Consider the following 21,412-nt stretch of genomic DNA (forward strand, 5'->3'; position numbering starts at 1 on the left):
GATGCACTGCTAATCAGTTGGGTGGCATTTGAATCTCTTCTGGGTTGTGAGAGCCCAGGACACAGCTTATGGGGAATACTGGTCAGAACCCCCTCCTTCAAGAATCTAGTTTACAGGGAACACCAGTCAGAATCTCCTCCTACACCCAAACTTCCTGCTGGACTTCACACCTCTGTCCACTGAAAGAGCACTCTCCTGTGCCCAAACTCCATCCCAAACCCTGTACCTCCTGTTTTAATATGGTAGAAAAGTGTGGCCCTTGACCACTTACCAAATTCTTGGAATGGTCCTCCTGCAAATATTGTTGCCCACCCCGATTTAGAAGTTTGGTTCATTTTTTCTTTTGTTTTGGAGGGAAAGGGTTTGTCTATAACATCATCGTTAGTTGGCCTATTTGTAATAGATAATAAAATGCAAAAATAAAGTCAATTTAAACATTTTTTTCTGCCTGTGGAATCTTGAAAACAACAAAAAAAAAGTTATATAAAATAGTCTTCAGTATTTTATTTTTTCGGTACAGGTTTTCCAAGCAGTCTGGTCATACTTAGACAAATATGGTACCTTCTGTTAAAATTAGTGTTTTAAAACCACAGACTGTTTTGAAAATCGTAACCTATATTAATAGTAAATGCTGGTTACAGTAATATTCTTAGTAATGGTAACAGTACTTTAATTTTGGAGGTTGAAGCATTTGTTTTGCTAGCAAGAGGGAAGATTCAGACCTTGTACCGTTGAAATGTGATTTCTAATGTGTCGTGTTCTGCTTGCAGAATATATTGTGGCTTTCAATGGATACTTTACAGCTAAAGCTAGAAGTACATTTATTTCTAATGCACTGAAGAACAGTGATATAGAGAACTGGAGGATTGTACCTCGCAACAACCCAGCCAGTGATTATCCTAGTGATTTTGAAGTGATCCAGATCAAAGAGAAACAGAAGGATGGAGTACTGACACTGGAAGACCATCCAAACATCAAACGAGTAACCCCCCAGCGGAAAGTCTTTCGCTCTCTCAAGTATTCCGAGTGTAAGTATAGTCATCCTTCAAAAGAGCTGTTCCTAGTCTCTGATGTCACAGAATTAATTTTTTAAAAAAATCTGTAGGCATTATACTAAACTCTAAAAAAATTAGTGTTATACAAATGAGAATGCAGTGATGAGTTATTTTGAAATAAAGGCTTATCCCATTAATTATGAAACTGTAACTCTTTTAAAATACCTATTTTGAAGTCTGATCAGGGATTCAAGACAATACAATTTGTCATGACTGGTAACACAGAATATTGTAGATTCAGTCTACTAGAGATTTAATGGGCAGAATTTTCGCTGTTTTCAGTGGGGTCAGAGTTTTGTCGATAGTCTTCAGTTAATAAAGTCACATTTAAGTTAAATGTGTATAATATATTTGGTATACGATCTGTAGTATTTAGCTTTTAAAATGGAGCTTTTGTTTTTAGCGGATGTCTTAATGATTTAAGTAGGATTTGGAATGTCTGAAAAGTGAAATCTGTCTTCTCTGAATTTTTTATTGAGAGTAGGGCTAAAATGTACTAATGAAGTGTTTATAATTTCATATTATAGAAAATAAAAATGTTTAATGTTTTCTTATTTATTTTTTTCCTCAATCCAAATTATATTTAGCTGATCCTACGTTGCCATGCAATGAAACCAGGTGGACTCAAAAATGGCAGTCATCTCGTCCTTTGAAAAGAGCAAGTCTTTCGTTAGGCTCCGGATTTTGGCATGCAACTGGGAGGCATTCAAGCAGGCGTTTACTGAGGGCGATACCACGGCAAGTTGCTCAGACTCTTCAGGCAGATGTGCTCTGGCAAATGGGCTATACAGGTATGGTTTTGTCTGTTGGCTCAGAAAACAAAGAAGTGGAGTGTCTGTGGGACATAGAAGCAAATACTCTCATAGTTAGGCTCCACTTAAAATCCATTACAATATAAATCCATTACAGGTGTGTCTAAATTCTCTAGAGACTGCAACCAGGTCTACATAAGGAATGTTTGTACTTCTGCTTGGTGTAGTTTATTCCTTGCCCTGCTACCTTCCCCCCGAGCAAAATAAGCTGTACAAATGAGCTAAACCAGCCAGAGCTGTTCTGTCCCTTGGATGAACTGGGGCAGCTGCCCCAGGCCTCACACTGTTGGTCCTGCCGTGGCTGCCCCAGCCATCCTATGAGAGGAGGGACAGGTTTTATCTAGGGCTGAAGGTCAGGCAGAGGAGGCCCCAGGGGTCACCTTCCCTCCCAACTGCACTCACCATGCGGGCGATGGGAGCAGCAGCCTGCTGCATCGTCTTCCCAGCCCACAGCACCTCACTTCTCTGCAGCGGCAGGAAGTGAAGCGCCTCTCCAGTTCCCGGCACCTGATGAGAAGCATGCCACGGTAGGCTGGGATGGCAGTGCAGTGCAGAGTAGGGTAATGGTCCCGCCACTTATGTGGTAAATGCATAAGGGAAGGCAGGCAACCACTGCTGTATCTGCCTCTCAACCCTAGGCCCCAAGTAATCCCTGGGCTCCATTACCTGGGAGGAGTGAGAAAGTGGGCTGTGTAGGGCCAGAGCAGGGGTAGGATATGGCTTGTGGTGCAGGGGAGGTTGCCTCAGTTCCCATGCCTGGAGCATGGGTTAAGGGGTAGTGGGATTGGCCCAGGCCCTGCCTCCCCCTTGGGCCGGCCCTGATACCAGAAAACGTGCAGTTTTACTGGTATAACTGTCTATATTAAGGGCTTTTGTTAGCAGAGCTATGATGATCATTGTTCACACCTCTTCCCAACCTTAAAAAACAAGCAGTTGGTTATGCAATATACTAGCAAAAGTTTGTAGTGCAGACCTGGCCTAAAAATACTTAGTTTTATGATACATTTATTGACTATTTTTGATTTGATTAAAAGTGTTATATACCATTTGAATGTATGAGGATGAGACTAGATGCAGCTTTTCTATAGCTGAAAAATGATATCAGGTATTTTTAAACGGTTAATTTAGCAGAAGAACACACAGCTTGTATTTTCCCCATATTTCCAAATTCTTTCTTCCGTTCATGTCACCTTCTTTTTTCTGTCCACATAACAGGCCCACTTATCAACATGCTCCCTCCTTTCCCTGCCATGTTAAGCTTTTAAATGTAGAGAGCACGGTCTGCTGTAAGGGGTGACTGGGGCTGTGCCTTGGAGAATGGGGGCCAAGGAATTCAGCTGTGGAAGGCATACATGATATTCAGTATCCATAGCAGGCCTAAGGAGGTTTATTAATGTCACTTTTGATAGCTAATCATGTCAGTAATTGTCAACGCTGATATGCTCTTTAAAAAGCTTGTAAATCTTCCACGCAAAACTCTAGTTTTTGAAGAGCAACCACTTAAAAAAAATCAAGGAAATCATAGTTTAAGGCACACAAATGAGAGTTACCTTAAATAGTCATGTTTCACACTACTCAGATGTTCTCATAGCACACCTGCACAGCCCTTGCAGTTCCAGCATCTAGCCATTTCTCCATATTGTACTCAAACATAGAATCCTAATTGCAATCACACATATTTTAATGTAAAAATAACATAGCAGACGCTTTATTATACATCTCTATATGTATGATGTAGCTGTAGCTGTAGAGATCTATGGCTGGGATTTGGATGTACTGTAGAGGGTTTTGGTAGGTTTTGTATATGTAATGAGAAAGTATTTTGTGTGGGCATTGTGGCTGGTTCTTTGATGGAAGTTTAAGGAAGTTTCTTGCAGAGGTACTTTCTCATAGAATGTGTGCATGTGGGAAAAGTCAAGGTTGCACAGGTAACTATATTTTATATTTCTTCTTCGAGTGTCCCCGTGGGTGCTCCACCATAGGTGACGGCTTGGCCGGCGCCGCAGATCGGATCTTCCAAGCAGTTTCTGCCGGACCGCGCATGCGCCGGTACGCGCCGCTCCCTGGCGCGCTCCTGGCCATGTGCGCGATCCGGTCCCCGCCAGTTCCTCTCAACCGCCGTCGGCTGCAGACGGAATCCGACTAGGCTAAAGCCACATAGCGTATTCAACGACTTTATTTGTTTTTCTCTTTAAAGTTTTTCAGTTCTTAGGATACCATAAGTAACCGGTTGTTATTTTGCAAAAAAAAAACAAAACAAACAACAAACAAGCTACGGAGGGACAGCTCAAGCCAGTCCCAGTAACCAGCGCCGGAGGCCGGGAGCTAGGGCCATCAGCCCTCCTGCGGAGGCAGGCCATCGGACGGGGAAACAGCACAAAGAAGTGCTAAGTACCCACAAGCAAACTCAAAGACTCACCAACAATGTCCGCCTCAGGCTTTAAAAAATGTGAGTCCTGCCGAGAGGCGATGCCAGTGTCCGATGGGCACAGTCTATGCATAAGGTGCCTGGGGGAGTCCCATGTGGCACAAAAATGCGCCTTCTGTGCAAAGTTAACGACCAGAGCACGGAGAGACAGGGAGATGAGAATTAAACTGCTGCTTCTTGACAAGGCCCTCCAGCCAGACGTGCCGGAGCGGCCGCAGCAGGAGGGACCCTCCGGGGCCCTTAGAAGGAAAGCTGCCTCCCTCACTCCATCTGCGCAAAAACGGAGGAAAGTTTCTCCAACCCGATCCCTGCCGGCAGTAACAGTGAGCGGGACGGGAGGAGCGAGCAGCCCCCAGCCGCAGCAACAGCTGATCGGCGGCGGCACGGAGAGCCACGTGGAAGCGGCTCAGCCTCCGATCATCAGCCAGCCGCCCCGCACCGCAGGCAGGGCGGCGGCTAAGCAAGCGCCGGTACCAGCGGCACCGCAGACAGCGGCACCGATCCCCGGGGAACCGGCGGTGCAGGGCGCGCAGGCACGTAGCCTGCAGGCGCACAAGGACTCCGCACGTGTGGCACCGCCCTCGAGCGTGCCTAGCACGGTGCCGACGGGGCCGGGATCCCCCGCCCATCAGGGGGCGGAGTTACCTCCTCAAGGGAGGGGGAAGGCTGCACACAAGAGGAGGCATTGCAGCCCCTCTCCAGACAGGGCTGTGGAGCTCTTCTCTCACAGCCCTCCGCTCATGTTGCAGACTCCAACCAGAAGGCAGGGGCCCCCCCTAGCCTACCCGGAGCCCCCTTCTCCTTTCCTGCAATCAGCCTCCCCATGGCTGGCACCCCCCTCGCCCTTCCTGGGATTTGAATCGCTGGACTATTATGCGAAATCGCTCTCTCCAGTGTCTCGACAATCCCCCTCTCCCAGGCACACAGGGTACGTGCAAAGGGAATGGTCAAGGTCACCTTCCCAGGAACAGTGCCTATACTACCATGGTCGTCCCTTCCACGCGGGGCATGGACACCATCGGCAATCTACCAGGGGGAGATCCCCACATATTACCTCGTACCCCCGAGGGCAATCGCGGTCGGGGACGGAGACTCAAGCATCCCAGGGGGGGCTGGCCGTGGACCCACGAGATTTTCCCTCGCAAACCTCCAGCGAGAGGGCGCACCATCACCATCAAGAACCGGAAGGGTCCAAAGAAATGTACCCCAGCGGTTCCTCGTTTTCCTCCCCAGATGAGGCCACGGCTTTAGGGGACGTCCATCCCAAGGACGATCTCAAACAGTTTCAGGAGCTGTTTAAGAGGGTAGCTTTCACGCAAGGCATCCAGACAGCACAAGTGCAAGAGAAACATCATAAGCTCCTTAAAAATTTGAGCTCCCCGGCCTCCTCCAGAGTAGCAATCCCGCTTGATGAAGCGATCTTGGAGTCCGCCACTACCATATGGCAGACCCCGGCAACTATTCCGCCTGTCCAAAAGAGAGCGGATAAGAAATACTTCGTGCCGGCGAAGGGCATGGAGTTCTTGTTTAGCCACCCCCAGCCAAACTCCTTGGTGGTGGAGTCCTCGCAGCAAAGATTAAAAACATCTCAATTTAAAACAGGGGGAATGGACAGAGATGCCAAGAAGCTAGAGCTGTTCGGCAGAAAGGTCTACTCCTCCTCCACTTTAACCTTGCGAATGGCAAATTATGCAGCGCACTTGGCGAACCATAATTTCGACAACTATGCCAGATTAACTTCCCTCATGGACTCGCTTCCAGAGGACAAAAAGCCGGTCCTCAAGGCCATAGTGCAAGAGGGCTACGCGGCTGCGAGGATGGAAGTTCAGATTGCTTTGGACGTTGCGGACACGGCAGCACGTTCCACAGCAACTGCAGTGGTGATGCGACGGGAGTCCTGGCTCCAGACCTCGGGCATACCGAGAGATCTGCAGGCGAAGATAATCGACCTTCCCTTCGACTTGCAGAAGCTGTTTGCTGAATCAACTGACTCGGTCCTTCATTCCAGTAAAGACTCAAGAGCCACACTCAGGACCCTGGGGATTTACACCCCTCCATACTCAAAGAAAAGGTACTACCCACAGCAAAGGCGGTACCAATACCAGCAACAGCGCCCCCAGTATCACAGGGGTTACGAGCAAGGGCGGCATCAGCAGCACCAGCAGTACAGAACCCCCAGGCGACGCTCACAACAGGGCCGTACGTCCTCGGGGCGGGGCCAAAGGCCACAAGTTTGACATACAAATCCAGGGCTGCGCCATCACCACCATTGCACAAGATCATCCGAAACGACTTTTTCACCATCGCCTCCGACCATTCTACGACCAGTGGCAAAGGATCACCACAGACAAATGGGTGCTGGAGATCATAGCCACGGGGTATGCCATCCCCTTCCAGTCGCTCCCGCCGCCGCGACCCCCGCCCAAGCCCCACCCCCAGGAGGCCTCCCATGTAGCCAGGCTCAGGCAGGAGGTGGCCCACCTAGAGTTCATAGGGGCGGTGGAAAAGGTGCCGGAGCAACTGCAAGGGAAAGGGTTCTACTCTCGGTATTTCCTGACGGAGAAAAAAACAGGAGGCTGGAGGCCCATCTTAGACCTTCGTGGCCTCAACAGGTATCTGCGCAAGCAACGTTTTCGGATGATCACTATTGCCTCCATCCTTACAGCACTGGACGATGGAGACTGGTTCGCAGCCCTCGATCTACAAGACGCGTACTTCCACATAACCATTCATCCGGCTCACCGACGTTTTCTCCGGTTCATGGTGGGCAACGAACACTTCCAATACAAGGTCCTGCCGTTTGGCCTTTCCTCGGCCCCCAGAGTCTTCACCAAGACCTTGGCAGTGGTGTCAGCCTACCTGCACAGACAGGGGGTGTTTATTTTCCCGTATCTGGACGACTGCCTGCTCAAAGGGACCTCGAAAAGGGAGGTTCTCCGCATGATACGCGTCACAGCAAACACGTTCTCCGCACTTGGCCTGGTTATCAATATGGCAAAATCAAAGATAGACCCCTCACAGGACATAGAGTTCATAGGGGCTCGCATAAACTCAGTCTCGGCGAGAGTATACCTTCCAGAGGCTCGCTTTCGAGCCATCGGTTCCCTCGTGCAGGTCATCACCTTCAGCCCTACGGTGCCGGTCTTGACGTGCTTGCAGCTGCTGGGCCACATGGCAGCGGCTACGTTTGTGGTACAGAACGCCAGGTTGCACATGCGCGGCATGCAACATTGGCTGGCAAGGGTATACAAGCCGGCAGTACACACCGTTCACAGGGTGGTGTCGCCCCCACCTGGGGTGCGCGAATCCCTGCAATGGTGGGTAAACCCCGGGAACTTGCTAACAGGGGTACCCTTCCATCAGCCGCAAATATCGGTTTTCCTCACTACGGATGCCTCCCTCATAGGGTGGGGAGCGCACATGGGCGAAGAGGTGGCTCAAGGACTGTGGTCACCCACGGAACAGTCTCTGCATATCAATGTTTTAGAGCTCAGAGCAGTGTTCAACGCCTGCCAACACTTTCGAGACCGTATACAAGGCAAAGTCGTCGGGATCAGTACAGACAATACCTCCACCATGTTTTACATAAACAGGCAAGGAGGAGCTCGATCCCGTACCTTATGCGCGGAAGCAATCCGCCTATGGAACTGGTGCATCGCCCACGATATAATCCTGAGAGCCTCCTACTTGCCGGGCACGCACAACGTGAAGGCAGACCAGTTGAGCAGACGTTTTGCGCTCACCCACGAGTGGCAGATCCGTCCCGATCTACTACGGCCTATTTTCCACGCATGGGGGTTTCCCCAAATAGATCTGTTTGCCACTCAGCACAACAAACAGTGCCCACGATTCTCCTCCAGAGCAGGGCTGGGCCGGGGGTCCCTGGGGGACGCGTTCGCGATCCCGTGGGGAGGCCCCCTGCTTTACGCGTTTCCCCCCGCAGTGCTGATCCACAAGGTTCTGCAAAAAGCCAGGAGAGACAAGGCTCGGATGATCCTGATAGTCCCAACATGGGATCGCCAACCATGGTTCCCCCTACTCCTGCGCCTGTCGGACCGCCCACCGATGCCTCTTCCGGTGGCGCCGGACCTGCTCACGCAAGCCCAGGGGTCCATAGTGCATCCGCACCCCCAAAGCCTGCGACTGCAAGCGTGGCTAATCCATGGCTCAGCTCCCTAGAGAGCACATGCACAGTGGAAGTACAGCAAGTCCTAGAAAGTAGCAGGAGGACTTCCACTAGGAAAACCTACAAACAAAAATGGACTCGCTTCATGGCTTGGTGTTCTACCAAGCAGCTGGCCCCCCTTTCGGTGCCTATACCTACAATTCTAGAGTATTTACTGGACCTCAAGAGAGCAGGACTCTCGCTATCCTCGTTAAAGGTCCACCTGGCCGCCATCTCGGCGTTCAGACATGAGGAGGGAGGGCACACGGTGTTCGCCCACCCTATGGTTACCAGGTTCCTCAAAGGGTTGGTAAACCTATACCCCCCTCGGAAACCGATTCCACCTTCGTGGAGCTTGGACCTGGTGCTTACCACACTCATGGGACCACCGTTCGAGCCCTTGGCCACGGTTCCCCTTCGCCTCCTTACAGTAAAGACGACCTTTCTTCTTGCAATTACGTCAGCCCGTCGGGTGAGCGAGCTTGCGGCAGTCATGGCAACGCTACCCTGCACTGTTTTTTCCAAGGAGGCGGTAACCATACGGCTGCATCCAGCCTTTGTTCCCAAAGTTTCTTCCGAGTTTCACATCAATGAACCTATTGTTCTACCCTCGTTCTATCCAAAGCCTCATAACTCCAGCGAAGAGGCGCGCCTACACCTCCTGGATGTGAGGAGGGCGCTAGCCTTCTACGTAGACAGGACCAAGTCCTTCCGAAAATCGGATAGACTCCTGGTCTCCCTCGCTCCCAAATCTAAAGGAGAAGGTCTCTCATCGCAGAGAATCTCAAAGCACATTGTATCCTGCATAAAAATGTGCTACGAGCTCAGAAAGACTCCTTTGTCGGCCACTCCCAGGGCTCATTCCACCAGGGCGGTGGCAGCATCAACAGCCTTTTTCAAGGGCGTTGCATTGAAAGACATTTGCAGAGCGGCGACCTGGTCATCCTACGACACGTTCGCCAAACATTACGCCCTTCACAGGGTATTCCAAGAGGATACCCGTCTCTCTGCAGCGGTCCTCTCGGGGACCAGCTGCACATAATCCGATTACCCACCACCTATCTGGGTTACTGCTGGGTAGTCACCTATGGTGGAGCACCCACGGGGACACTCGAAGAAGAAAGAGAAGTTACTCACCGTAGTAACGGTGGTTCTTCGAGATGTGTCCCCGTGGGTGCTCCACTTCCCGCCCATCCTCCCCGCTTCGGATCTCTGTTAGTGTTTTGCAGGGGCAACCGAGGCGGTTGGTCGAGGAACTGGCGGGGACCGGATCGCGCACATGGCCAGGAGCGCGCCAGGGAGCGGCGCGTACCAGCGCATGCGCGGTCCGGCAGAAACTGCTTGGAAGATCCGATCTGCGGCGCCGGCCAAGCCGTCACCTATGGTGGAGCACCCACGGGGACACATCTCGAAGAACCACCGTTACTACGGTGAGTAACTTCTCTTTCCTGACCTTTCAAGTGTTTCATTTTGTAAACTTACTGTTCTTTTAAAATAGCTCTTCAGCAAAATAAATTATATCATTTTTGTTGAAAAACCAAGATAAATATATTGTTTTCAGTTATATTTGTCTGCAGTTAAAAATAAAAAGGAGGCTAATTGTTAATCTATTTAGCTTGATCCAAATCCCCTATCAGATCAAAATCAATGTTAAATTTTTTTACAGAGTATGCAGTTAGTCTCTGCTTTTATGAAACTGAATAGGACTGATGCTCTTTAGGTGAATTTCTAGAGTGGACTAGGATTTTTGGTTTTGGAAGACATGAAGTGCTTTGTGTAGCTCATGCACTACATTAAGCACTCCAGAGTCTCCATTTATGTAGCAGAATAAACTGATTCAAATGCTAAATCAAGGTAATATGTTTGTATACCAATTTTCTTTTATGGAAATAGGTGCTGGTGTAAGAGTTGCTGTCTTTGACACTGGACTGAGTGAGAAACATCCACATTTCAAAAACGTAAAAGAGAGAACAAACTGGACTAATGAGAGAACCTTGGATGATGGTAGGTTTAATATATAGCATTTCTGAAACTATAGATTAGATATTTTACATCATGTGTTAAATCCTGGATTGTGAATCCATTGTCTTCCCAGATATGGACCTAATTCTGTAATGTGTTGAGTGCTCTGACCTCTCTTAAGTTTACTTAATGGTTAAATGTCTCCCAGATTCTTACCTTAAGCCTCCAAAGAGTCATATGTCCTGTTTCTTCAAGAATTTTAGGAAAGGGCAAGAGGAAAAATGTCATCCAAGTAAAAATGCAATATAGAAATACCTGGGGGTAAAGCAAATGTTAAGCATTTTTTCCCCTTACCCTGATTTTTTTCCAAGTATTTTAATATTAGTGCATTCTTATTTTCTCTTAATCAGGGATAATATTTTGATTCAGTTTCAGGAAATCTTTTGAATTATCACAGTTTTGACAGCTGTCCTTTTAAATATTAGTAATCCACGGATTTTTTCAGTAGAAAAGTAAAATTTTGTTACCAATATAAATTCTGTAGCTCCATGCTAACATTCCATGCTTTGTAAAATCTGCCTTTGTGTGATTACCTCTCATCGTCTTATGTTTGCCCCCCATCTTACACACCAGGTCTGCCATTATGAAATACCTAACTTTATGCACACCTTGTATTTAAAATGGTATTTTGTTTTCAAATTCGGCCAGTTTAAAAGAGATTGAATCTAAACTACACACAAACACATGGACTGAAAAACACCTGAAACAACCAAATCAAAACACTTGGGGAAAAGTAGTTATTTACATGTGACAAGTAAACTTGAGGGATAGAAAATATTCCCTGTATATATAGGATACACTTTTTCATCTGAGTTTGAGTGCTATATTTTTAAGGGATGAGATTGTTAACCTGCTGAAGTTAGTAGGAAAACTTGTCTTCAGTGATGCCAGGATTTCACCCTGTTTATGCAGCTTCAGTTGTAGAAATTCTTATTGGTAGGAATCTCTTGACATCTGTTGCAAAGTGTTTTAGATCAAAGTGAATCAATTTGGACCAACATTTGTGTTACTTTATAAAATAAACTTAAATGCTCCTAAAGATGAAAAAGAGAAGCAATTGGTTAGGCATATCTGGATTTTTTAAAAAAATGTAGTGAAATTGTTTGGTCCCTAGCATTATATTTTATTAACTTTATGTTACTACTAATTTGAAACAGGTCTGGGCCATGGGACATTTGTGGCTGGTGTCATAGCCAGCATGCGAGAGTGCCAAGGATTTGCACCAAATGCAGAGCTGCACATTTTTAGGGTCTTCACAAATAATCAGGTAAATATTGTAAATGTTCTATTTTAATATAAACTTTTCCAGAACTGTTAATTCCCGTGAACTAAAGTATTTTCTTTTGTAAAAATAAAAGTTTATTTTTTAAACAATATACATTTACAAGATTTTAAAATTGCTTCCTGGAGTTCATTTTCAAATAAGAGTTTTTTATGAAAATCATCTTCACATAGGACCATTACTTCTTTATTTTAGTCTTATTTTAACAGAGGATTTTTAAATGAATTTTTACTTTAAATACCAAAGAGAAAGCAAAGTTAATAGTGGGTTTTGTTTGTTTCAGCACGCTTTTTACTGTTTCCTACCCTTAAATTTTCACTTCTGTTAATACCTAGCTTTATTTTGTTATATTCTTATTCAATTTTTAAATGATGTGTTTTGTTGTGCTTTTATAAACAGGTCTCCTATACATCTTGGTTTTTGGATGCCTTTAACTATGCCATCTTAAAGAAGATAGACGTATTAAATCTTAGTATTGGTGGTCCAGACTTCATGGATCATCCTTTTGTTGACAAGGTAAGTGTAAAATCTATGAACGTATATGTTTAGCGTGGTCACTTCATGGGTCCCTGTTCTGAAATCTGTTCAGATCTATTTGCCTGTGTGGTGGAGTTCCATATGCATCGGTAAAGCTGTGTACAGACTTAGGGCTCTGTCCTTACAGAGCAGCTTACACAATCAGTTTTTTACTGACCTGTGCTTTTAGTGAAATTATTTCTATTAAAAAACTCATGTATCCAAACTGAGGCATAATGTTTCCAGAGTCCTAAATGTAAAGTTTTAGTTGTGTGACTCTCACCAGATTAAATGGAAAGTTCCCTGCTAAAATCTGTTGCTGCTTTTGAAGAATTTACTCGTAAGTGGTTGGTTAATTTTGCAATCAGAACCATTTATTACAAGTTCAGTTGAAAGTTTTAACTATGGAAATTTAATTTTTGATTAGGAGTAGAGTTAATGACTGGAAAATGTGCTTATAACTCTTTTTCAAAGTAATAACTTTTTTTACATTAGCAATCATGTTTTATCTTTAAAAATTGTTTAAATCTCCAATTCATCTGTAGTAAAAAGTGGAGATTTGTATCTGATTTGTGGAGAAATATGACTTTGGTTCCTGAGCCTGTCAGTCTGTTTTTCAAAAGCACTAAATTCATTAAAGTATTTTAAAAGAAAAACTAAAAACCTGTTTTGGAAAGTGTTAAATGGGTCCCTTGGTGCTTGAAAATAATTTGTACTGTTCCAAAGACACTCAAATAATCTGACTTCAGGTTAACTTGACAATCAAAAGTTTACTACCGTCTTTGGGAAATTTGGGTAAAAGTCCTCAAGAGTATTTGATTTAGGTGTCTAGTATGTATGTATTGTTATGCAAAGCTGTAAGTAATACTGGGGATTATTGAGCATGTAACTTAATATTAAAAATACAAGTCTGAGCTGCACACACAGTGGTACATGTGACACAAGTACCATCATAATGAAAGGTGTGACCTTAAGGAAATTGCTGCAGTCAGATCAGTGAATGTGCAAATAACAAATTTCTTTATTTTTCTGTCTCCAGTGCGTTATTTTAAATTCTGTATGTATTTTTTGGCTTTGCAGGTATGGGAATTGACAGCTAACAATGTGATCATGGTTTCTGCTATTGGCAATGATGGCCCTTTATATGGGTAAGTTTCTTTAGGAATGTTTGATTAAAATGTTTAAAAAATTCCTGAAGTATCTGAGATGAAAATCCTCTACCTGTTGTTTGAGAATGAGTCAGACTGTTTTTTTTCCCCACTGTAGATTTTTCTTTCACCTTAAGAGCTCAATCTCTAAATAGATTAAATTTGATTAGATTAGTAGCCATTTAATTCAGAAGTTCTGATAATGTGCAAACCCATAAAAAGTCAGCAAGTCCTTAAAACTGACATCTCCCTGTCGACATCAACACATTTTTATGCATGGAAATCTCAGATTTCAGGGAATGCAAAAATCTAAGACATGTATTGATTGTTTTTGGCCATTCATGTAATAATACTGAAATATCACTCCTTTTCTTGATAGTTTAAAGGGTTGCTTGAATGGTTGCTGTAAGTCAGGAAATAATTCATCCAACTATGCAAGTGTGTCAGTTGTCAAAACTGCTGAACCTAACCTGACAAAGAGAACATGGTGGTGATGTATCCATTGTTTTTATTGTCTCTGCCCTCCTCTGCTCACTTGTTTTAGCACTCTAAATAATCCTGCTGACCAGATGGATGTGATTGGAGTAGGAGGAATTGACTTTGAGGATAATATAGCTCGTTTCTCATCGAGGGGAATGACCACTTGGGTAAGCTCAAAAATAAAATATGTGGCTACAAAGCATTGAACATGAACTTCCCATCTAACAGATACTCAGTCTGTGTTAGCCTTTGAAAATTTCACTAGGTCAGTATTATATTAGTTGATGTGGATGAAAAGATAAAACGTGCACAATATTAACCTGTAATAATATTAAACAGTAAAAGCTTTCTTATTCAGGACCCCCAGGGAACTGGGAGTACCAAATAATCAAATGTGGCACAAAGTGAAGTGGGGCCATTGGTCTAACTCCATTGGTACCAGTCCTGCTGCCTCGGGCATGTCAGCTGGCCCCCAGCCCTGCTGCTATGGGCCAGGGCATGAAAGCCAGCCCCTGCCCTAGCTGCCGCTGCCGCTGCCGCCAACTGACCATCTGTCCTGATTGCCACCACCAGCTCGGCAGCTGGTTCCTGGCTCTGCTGCTGCTTGTCCTAGCACTGCAGCTGTTCCCTGGCTCTGCTACCATGGCTGTCAGCCCTCAGCTGGCCTCACAGCTGCCAACCCCATGAGACTATGCTCAGTTAACCAGCACTGGCCACCGGCGGAGCAGGTGCTGGTTAATTGAACAGGCTGGTTGTCCGAGTTTTGACTAACCCAGCTTTCACTGTAGGTACATGAGAAGTGACAGAATGCAGTTCTCTAATCACAAATGGACTTTGATTAAATGCAGTTCCTTCTAGGGTAATAAAAGTCAGCAACTAAAATAGCCATTTTCTCTTCAGAATAGAACTTTTATTTTAGTGGGCTTTTAGGTTTTCAGTGCTTTGTGGAAGTAAGCCAGAGAGAAGCCTTTTATTCCTTTTCATAGGGTGCATCATATCTTTGCCGATAACTCACCCAGGTATGTTAGCCACTGTGGAGGATGCTTTGGTTACTGCTTCTTTCTATTTCATTCCCTTTGTAGGAACTTAGTGCTGACAGTGAAGCTATCTTTAAGTAGTCTGTTAGCTTGAGGAGTGCACATGGGCTTACTGCTTGTCTCTAGAAGGTGTGCAAACCCATCGCTAGCCTTATAGTTCAGTATTAGAAAAACTTTCTAACCTAAATCTCCCTTGCTGCAGATTAAGCCTGTTACTTGCGTGTCCCTCAGTGAACATGGAGAATAATTACCACAGTCTTCTTTATAGTAGCCATTAACATATTTGAAGATTGCTATCAGGTCACCCTTTATTTTTTTTCCCACAACTAAATGTGCCCAGTGTTTTAAACCTTTCCTCACACATCAGATTTTCTAAACTTTTTATCATTTTTGTTGTTTTTCTCTGGAATCTCTCCAGTCTGTCCACCTCATTCCTAGAGTGGCACCCAGAATCCGGGAGAATATTCTAGCTGAAGCCTCATTGTTACTGACTAGAGTGTGATAATTATGTCCTGTGTTTTGCAAATGAGAGATTAAAGACTTATGATTTTAACCTTTCTGAAGAAATCTAAAATTTTCTCAATTTAATTTTTTCTACTTTAAAAAAAGTGAAAAAATTATGTGAACTGTTAATTTAAAACATATACAGGTAGAACTTCTCTAATCTGGACCTCTCTCATCTGGCAACATCCGTAATCAGGCATGATTTTAGTTAGCTGGATGACCACCACTTTTCATGGGTGTAGCCATGTTTCCCATGGTCTCATAAAGTTTGTTTCTAGTCACCAGTCCTGCCTTTCAGGGTTCTGTGCTGTTATTTAGCTGTAATTTACCCCTAAATGAATTCTAAGGGCCCAGTAAGGTGTGAAAGTGGTGGTAGTTCTGCTAGACAATAGGCCCTCCCGGTGGTCTGGCAAAGTCCAGCTGGTCAAGTCCAGAGGGTGCTGGGTTAGAGAGGTTCAACCTGTACAGAGTAATTTTAATTACCTAGAAATTGTCAGACTGGATCAGACCCAATTTCTAACTTGTCCAGTATCCTGACTTAGGCCAGTACCAGTAAATGATATGTTGATATAAATATAAATCTTAAATTATAATTCATAGGAACTACCAGGAGGTTATGGTAGAGTGAAGCCTGACATTGTTACTTACGGCTCTGGAGTGAGAGGTTCTGGTATGAAGGGTGGATGCCGCTCCCTCTCTGGGACAAGTGTTGCCTCTCCGGTAGTGGCAGGTGCTGTCACTTTGCTAGTAAGGTAATTAAATGAAGAACACATGTCTCAAATACATTTGATTAGCAAGATTTAGATGTTGACTTTAAAATGGCCTAACAATTAAAAATATTTGTCTCTGCACTTATGAAAACTCTTTGAAGAACAAAAAACACAGTTTTTCCTTTTCGGACATTAATTGGTCTCTAAGGCTATGTCTAGACTGCAAGCTTCTGTCGACAGTTTTGTTGACAGCGCGCATGTCCAGACTGCAGATATGTTGGAAGAGTTCTGCTGCTCGAGAGTGTTCTGTTGACATCCCTGTATACCTCATTCCACAAGGAAGAAGAGATGTCTCAACAGAGGAGGTTTTTTGGACATTTGGCCCTGTGTGGATGGGTCAAATGTTGGAAATGCCTCTTCCGACAAAACTGTCGGTAAAAAATGAGCAAATGTGTTCCATAAGATGAATATCTTTTGCCAACAGTTCTTGGCAATCTGGACTGAGCCTAATAGTCTAGATGTATGTATGGGGTAAAAGATTGAAGATTGTTGGTCCTAATACTTAAAAGATTTAAATAAATATTTTAAAGTATTGATGCATTTTTGCTACAGTTTTTAATAGTTTGTGTCAGTCACCAAACTTCACACTTCCATTTGTTCTGGTAGAAAAGGGAGACGTTTGAATTTTGTGCCTACAGCTGGGTGCCTAAACACCATATATTTTACATATGTGGACGCAGTTGGCATATTAGTAGTTTGTGTTGTTACTCAGCTTTCTGAAGTATTTTGCTGAGTGATAAAGAGCTGTTTTGAAAAGAGGGTTTTTCATTCTGTACATTGAATTTGCAATAGTATTACAGTAGTTCCAGAATATTTGTAATTGTTTAAGAATAATCCACAATACTTAGCAATCCTCATACCCAAAACTTAACGGTTTACATGTATACGTAGCCTGTACATTTGTTGAATATAATTGCAATTATTTTCTTCAACGTAATAGTTAAGTATGTTTGTTTTATTTTCCTTAAAAAGAAATGTGTATATGTTCAAGAGAGATGCAAAGATTTACATTTCAGGGAAACAGGGCTAGCTGTTTTCAATACCAAGTATATGTCTGCTATGGAATAATATATTTCTTGGACTGAAAATATTGTTGACAATTGAGCATATTTGGGTTGTACAGATGAAAAATAAATATATTTTCATGAGAATAGGAGGAAAAAATTTACAATTCCATTGAATAGTCACTTATGTTCTCCAGTTTTAAGCATAGACGATACACGTAACAGATTCAGGTCAACTGTATTTTTCTTAAATATAATGGGTTAGAATAACTTTAGAGATTGTTTACACTTGAAATGCTACAGCAGCATGTTGTAGACACTTAGTACTGACAGGAGGAGTTCTGCTGTTGCCATAGGTGACAAGTATCAGAGAGGTAGCCGTGTTCTATAGCTTCGAGAACAACAAGAAGTCTTGTGGCACCTTTTTGACTAACAGATATTTTGGAGCATAAGCTTTCACGGGCAAAGACCCGCTTCATCAGACTTATGAGTGTGGGGGTGGTTTCAGAGAGGTATTTAAAGAGTGGGGTCCCAGTAAGAGGGAAATGGCCCATTTCCATCTTGCTGAATAGACCTTGTTAGCTCTGGCCCTCCCTCTTACTGGGACCCCACTCTTTAAATACCTCTCTGAAACCACCCCCACACTCATGCGTCTGATGAAGCGGGTCTTTGCCCACGAAAGCTTATGCTCCAAAATATCTGTTAGTCTGTAAGGTGCCACAAGACTTCTTGTTGTTCTCGCTGTTGCCATAGTAAGCTTTGAGAAAGGATTGCTAGGTCAACAAAAGGAAGTCAAGTTGGCTTAACTACTTTGCTTACTGGCAGTGCTTTTTTTCTGCTGGTACTTGCCGTTACTGAGTACTGGCACCTCAGCAGTCCTGGCCACAGGAGGGCCAATGAAAGGCCTTTTGTGCAGGGGTTTGGGGAACAAGCTGAGTATCAGCTCCTCTTTTTTTTCTTTTTTTTAAGCAAAAAATGGCACTGCTCAGCTGTGAATTTTTCACGTATGTGAGCAAGGTAGCTGAGTTGATTATAGTTTCATTTCTCATTCTGTGCCTAACCTGAGATAAGACAAGCGCTTACTAAATGTAATCTAAAAAACATTTGTCATTTTTAGCACAGTTCAAAAGCGTGAAATGGTGAATCCAGCTAGTATGAAGCAGGCACTGATTGCATCAGCACGTAGGCTTCCTGGAGTTAACATGTTTGAGCAAGGACATGGGAAACTGGATCTTCTTAGAGCCTACCAGATCCTCAATAGCTATAAGCCACAGGCCAGGTGAGTGTTAATCCTTAGTTAATTAATTTATTCATGTTAATTCCATTCTGAATATTTCTTTCAAAAGAAAGTTACACAACTTGCTCAGTGGAGGAGTCTGCATGCTCACATGGCAAAGAGAACTCATATAGGTTACACAATTAAAATGAAAGAGCTTAATGAAAAGCCATTTGTCAGAAGCCATCATGCAGCTTAAATTTAGAGGCGAATAGGAGCATGAATCTATCACCTCTTTATTATGAAGGATTCTACATTTTCTTTCATTACTTAATTTAATTCCCTGGGTATGTAGTGGAAAATTTAGCACTATGTTCAGAAATGTTGTGAATACAGCCGTTAAATTGAGAAACAGTCTAATTTCAGATATCCAATTAGTTTATTTTTTGCATTCAAAAAAAAAGAATAACTTAATTTTAGAACTATGGAGCTGGAGATCATGAACAAATCCCCATCTAATGACCCAATTAAGTGTTACCAGACCATCCCTGACATAAAACTTTCTCATGTTATATTTTTACTTTTAATCATGGTTTTTCACTTCCAACTTATTGGAAAGAAAGGTCAGGGCTGTGAGAGTAATGATAGCTTGCTAATTTTACCTCTGACTTTTTAACAGGATTGTGTGTACATTTTTCATTTACTGAATGTAATATTTTTTTCAGTTTGAGTCCAAGCTACATTGACTTGACAGAATGTCCTTACATGTGGCCCTATTGCTCCCAACCTATTTACTATGGAGGAATGCCAACTATTGTTAATATTACCATCCTTAATGGCATGGGTGTCACTGGGAGAATTGTAGACAAGGTAAGACATAAATAGCCATGACCTGGAACACTAGTGTGTCACAGTGAACAGACGCTGCTAACGCTTATTTCAGCTATACCAAATTTTCTATTTGGGGAGAGAGGGTAATACTTGGTATTTAGGTTTATAATTTGGCACACTAAACATGGTATACCTAAAGCTATGTGAATAATGGATTTTTGTAATAGTTTTGATTTTTCACAACTGCTAACATGCTTTGTTTTGGGTCAAACTTAAAACAAAAATTTTCAGCAATTCAAAATTCAAAGAATGTTGAGTTGGGTTCAAGCAATTTTCCCAGGCCAACTCAAAACACTCTGGGGAATTTTGAAAAAGCAAAGGAGGGCAAGACTTGCAAAGTGGCTAGAGGACCCAGTAGTGACTCCCTTATCAACTTTAACCCAGGGCTGAGGGCTCTTGCCTAAGATGTTGGAATCCTTGGTTCAGTCCCCCTTCTGCTTGCTCTGGAGGAGCTATTTGAGACTACATCTACACTAAAGATACATTCAGATTTATTTAAAATTGATTTTATAATGCTTTTTTTTTAAATGCGATTGAGCATCCTCACTTCTCACGGGCTCCCAACAAATTCGACATATTGCTTCCACACTGAAATCACCAAATCACCATGTTGCAGCAGTGCATTGTGGGAACCTGTCCCACAGTTCCTTCAGCCCCATATTCGGAGCCAGGAGCCAGGTGCAGCAGTGCTCTCAGTGGTCCCTGGTCCCTGCAGCTTGGGGGACCTGAGAAACTGACAGCACTTCTGCACCTAGTCAGTTTCCTGGCTCCCATTAGTAGCGAGGAGCTGGGAGCCAGTTGCAGCAGCGCTGTCAGTTCCTGGGTCCCTGCAGCTTGGAGGACCTGGGAAAATTACAGCACAGCAATCCTGGTCAATTTCCTAACTTCCCCAACCTGCAGGACCAGGGAAAGTGACAGTGCAGCAGGCCTGGTCAGTTTCCCAGCTCCTGCTAGGAGCAGGGAGCTGGGACCTCTATGCAGCACATAGCTTTGTGGGATACATATGAGATACTTGAGGAGACTAATTAATTTGAATTAAAGACATGGCATTTCCACACAGCCTTTATTCGACATTTTAAGCTTGAGATTGATGCTGTACGTGTCTATTAATATCGACATTTTGTTGCTGCTATTACAGCGGACTAAATCTAGCTAATGACATTTACAGTGAAGACAGTGACATTTTAATGTCAAGCTAACTCCTTTAAATTTGATTTTATCTTATAGTGTAGATGCAGCCTCAACTTGAATCTCCCACACTGCAGGAGGTTTCCAAACCCTTGAGCCCAACCTTTTCTGCTGAAGCTGTTCCATTTTTCATGAGTCATGGGCTGGGATTTGAGCTTAGGTTTTTCACAACTTATATTAGTGACCTAATTATCAGGTGATAGTCAATCTTTACTCTTTCCCTCACCTAGTGACTACTAATTGTCATTATGAATGACAATGAATAGTCCTTGGACTGGTCAGTAATACCCTGTTCCAGGTTAAATTTTAAAGAGCGTTGTGCAGATGACAGTGGTTTTCCAACATCCTGGGCTAGCACTAACACCTTGACCAAGTTTATGGACACTCTTTAGTCATCCCTTTCTGTTGTTGGGAGGAAATCGGAGATTGAGAGAGATCCTGGATGGTTGGACAAAGGCAAATGTAGTGCCCATCTTTAAAAAAGGGGAGAAGGATGATCCAGGGAACTATAGGCCGGTCAGTCTTACATCAGTTCCTGGAAAAATCATGGAAGGGCTCCTCAAGGAAGTCATTTTGAGGCACTTGGAGGAAGGGAGAGTGATCAGGAAAAGTCAGCATGGATTCATGAAGGGCAAGTCATGCCTGACCAATCTGATTAGTTTCTACATTGAGATAACTGGCCCTGTGAATAGGGGAAAATCAATGGATGTGATTTATCTTGACTTTAGCAAAGCTCTTGATACGGTCTCCCATAATATTCTTGTCAGCAAGTTAAAGGAATGTGGATTGGATATATGGACGGTAAGATGGATAGAAAGCTGGCTAGAGGGTTGGACCCAGTGTTTAGTGATCAATGGCTCGATGTCGGGATGGCGGTCGGTTTCTAGTGGAGTG

At 43.9% G+C, this 21,412-nt stretch overlaps 1 protein-coding gene across 2 annotated transcripts in view; it reads left to right on the forward strand.

Moving 5' to 3' along the window:
- Positions 1-21,412, forward strand: part of MBTPS1 (membrane bound transcription factor peptidase, site 1) — a 71,865-nt gene that overhangs the window by 13,662 nt on the left and 36,791 nt on the right. For both annotated transcript variants that reach the window (XM_075008331.1, XM_075008332.1), the window contains exons 3-12: positions 771-1,028; positions 1,643-1,846; positions 10,354-10,464; positions 11,640-11,749; positions 12,164-12,280; positions 13,361-13,428; positions 13,973-14,075; positions 16,050-16,201; positions 18,341-18,502; positions 19,165-19,309. In XM_075008331.1, the coding sequence (XP_074864432.1) occupies positions 771-1,028; positions 1,643-1,846; positions 10,354-10,464; positions 11,640-11,749; positions 12,164-12,280; positions 13,361-13,428; positions 13,973-14,075; positions 16,050-16,201; positions 18,341-18,502; positions 19,165-19,309 (1,430 nt within the window). The remainder of the gene's footprint in view (positions 1-770; positions 1,029-1,642; positions 1,847-10,353; positions 10,465-11,639; positions 11,750-12,163; positions 12,281-13,360; positions 13,429-13,972; positions 14,076-16,049; positions 16,202-18,340; positions 18,503-19,164; positions 19,310-21,412) is intronic.

This window comes from Carettochelys insculpta, chromosome 14, assembly GCF_033958435.1.
Source record: "Carettochelys insculpta isolate YL-2023 chromosome 14, ASM3395843v1, whole genome shotgun sequence".
NCBI classification, from domain to species: domain Eukaryota; kingdom Metazoa; phylum Chordata; order Testudines; family Carettochelyidae; genus Carettochelys; species Carettochelys insculpta.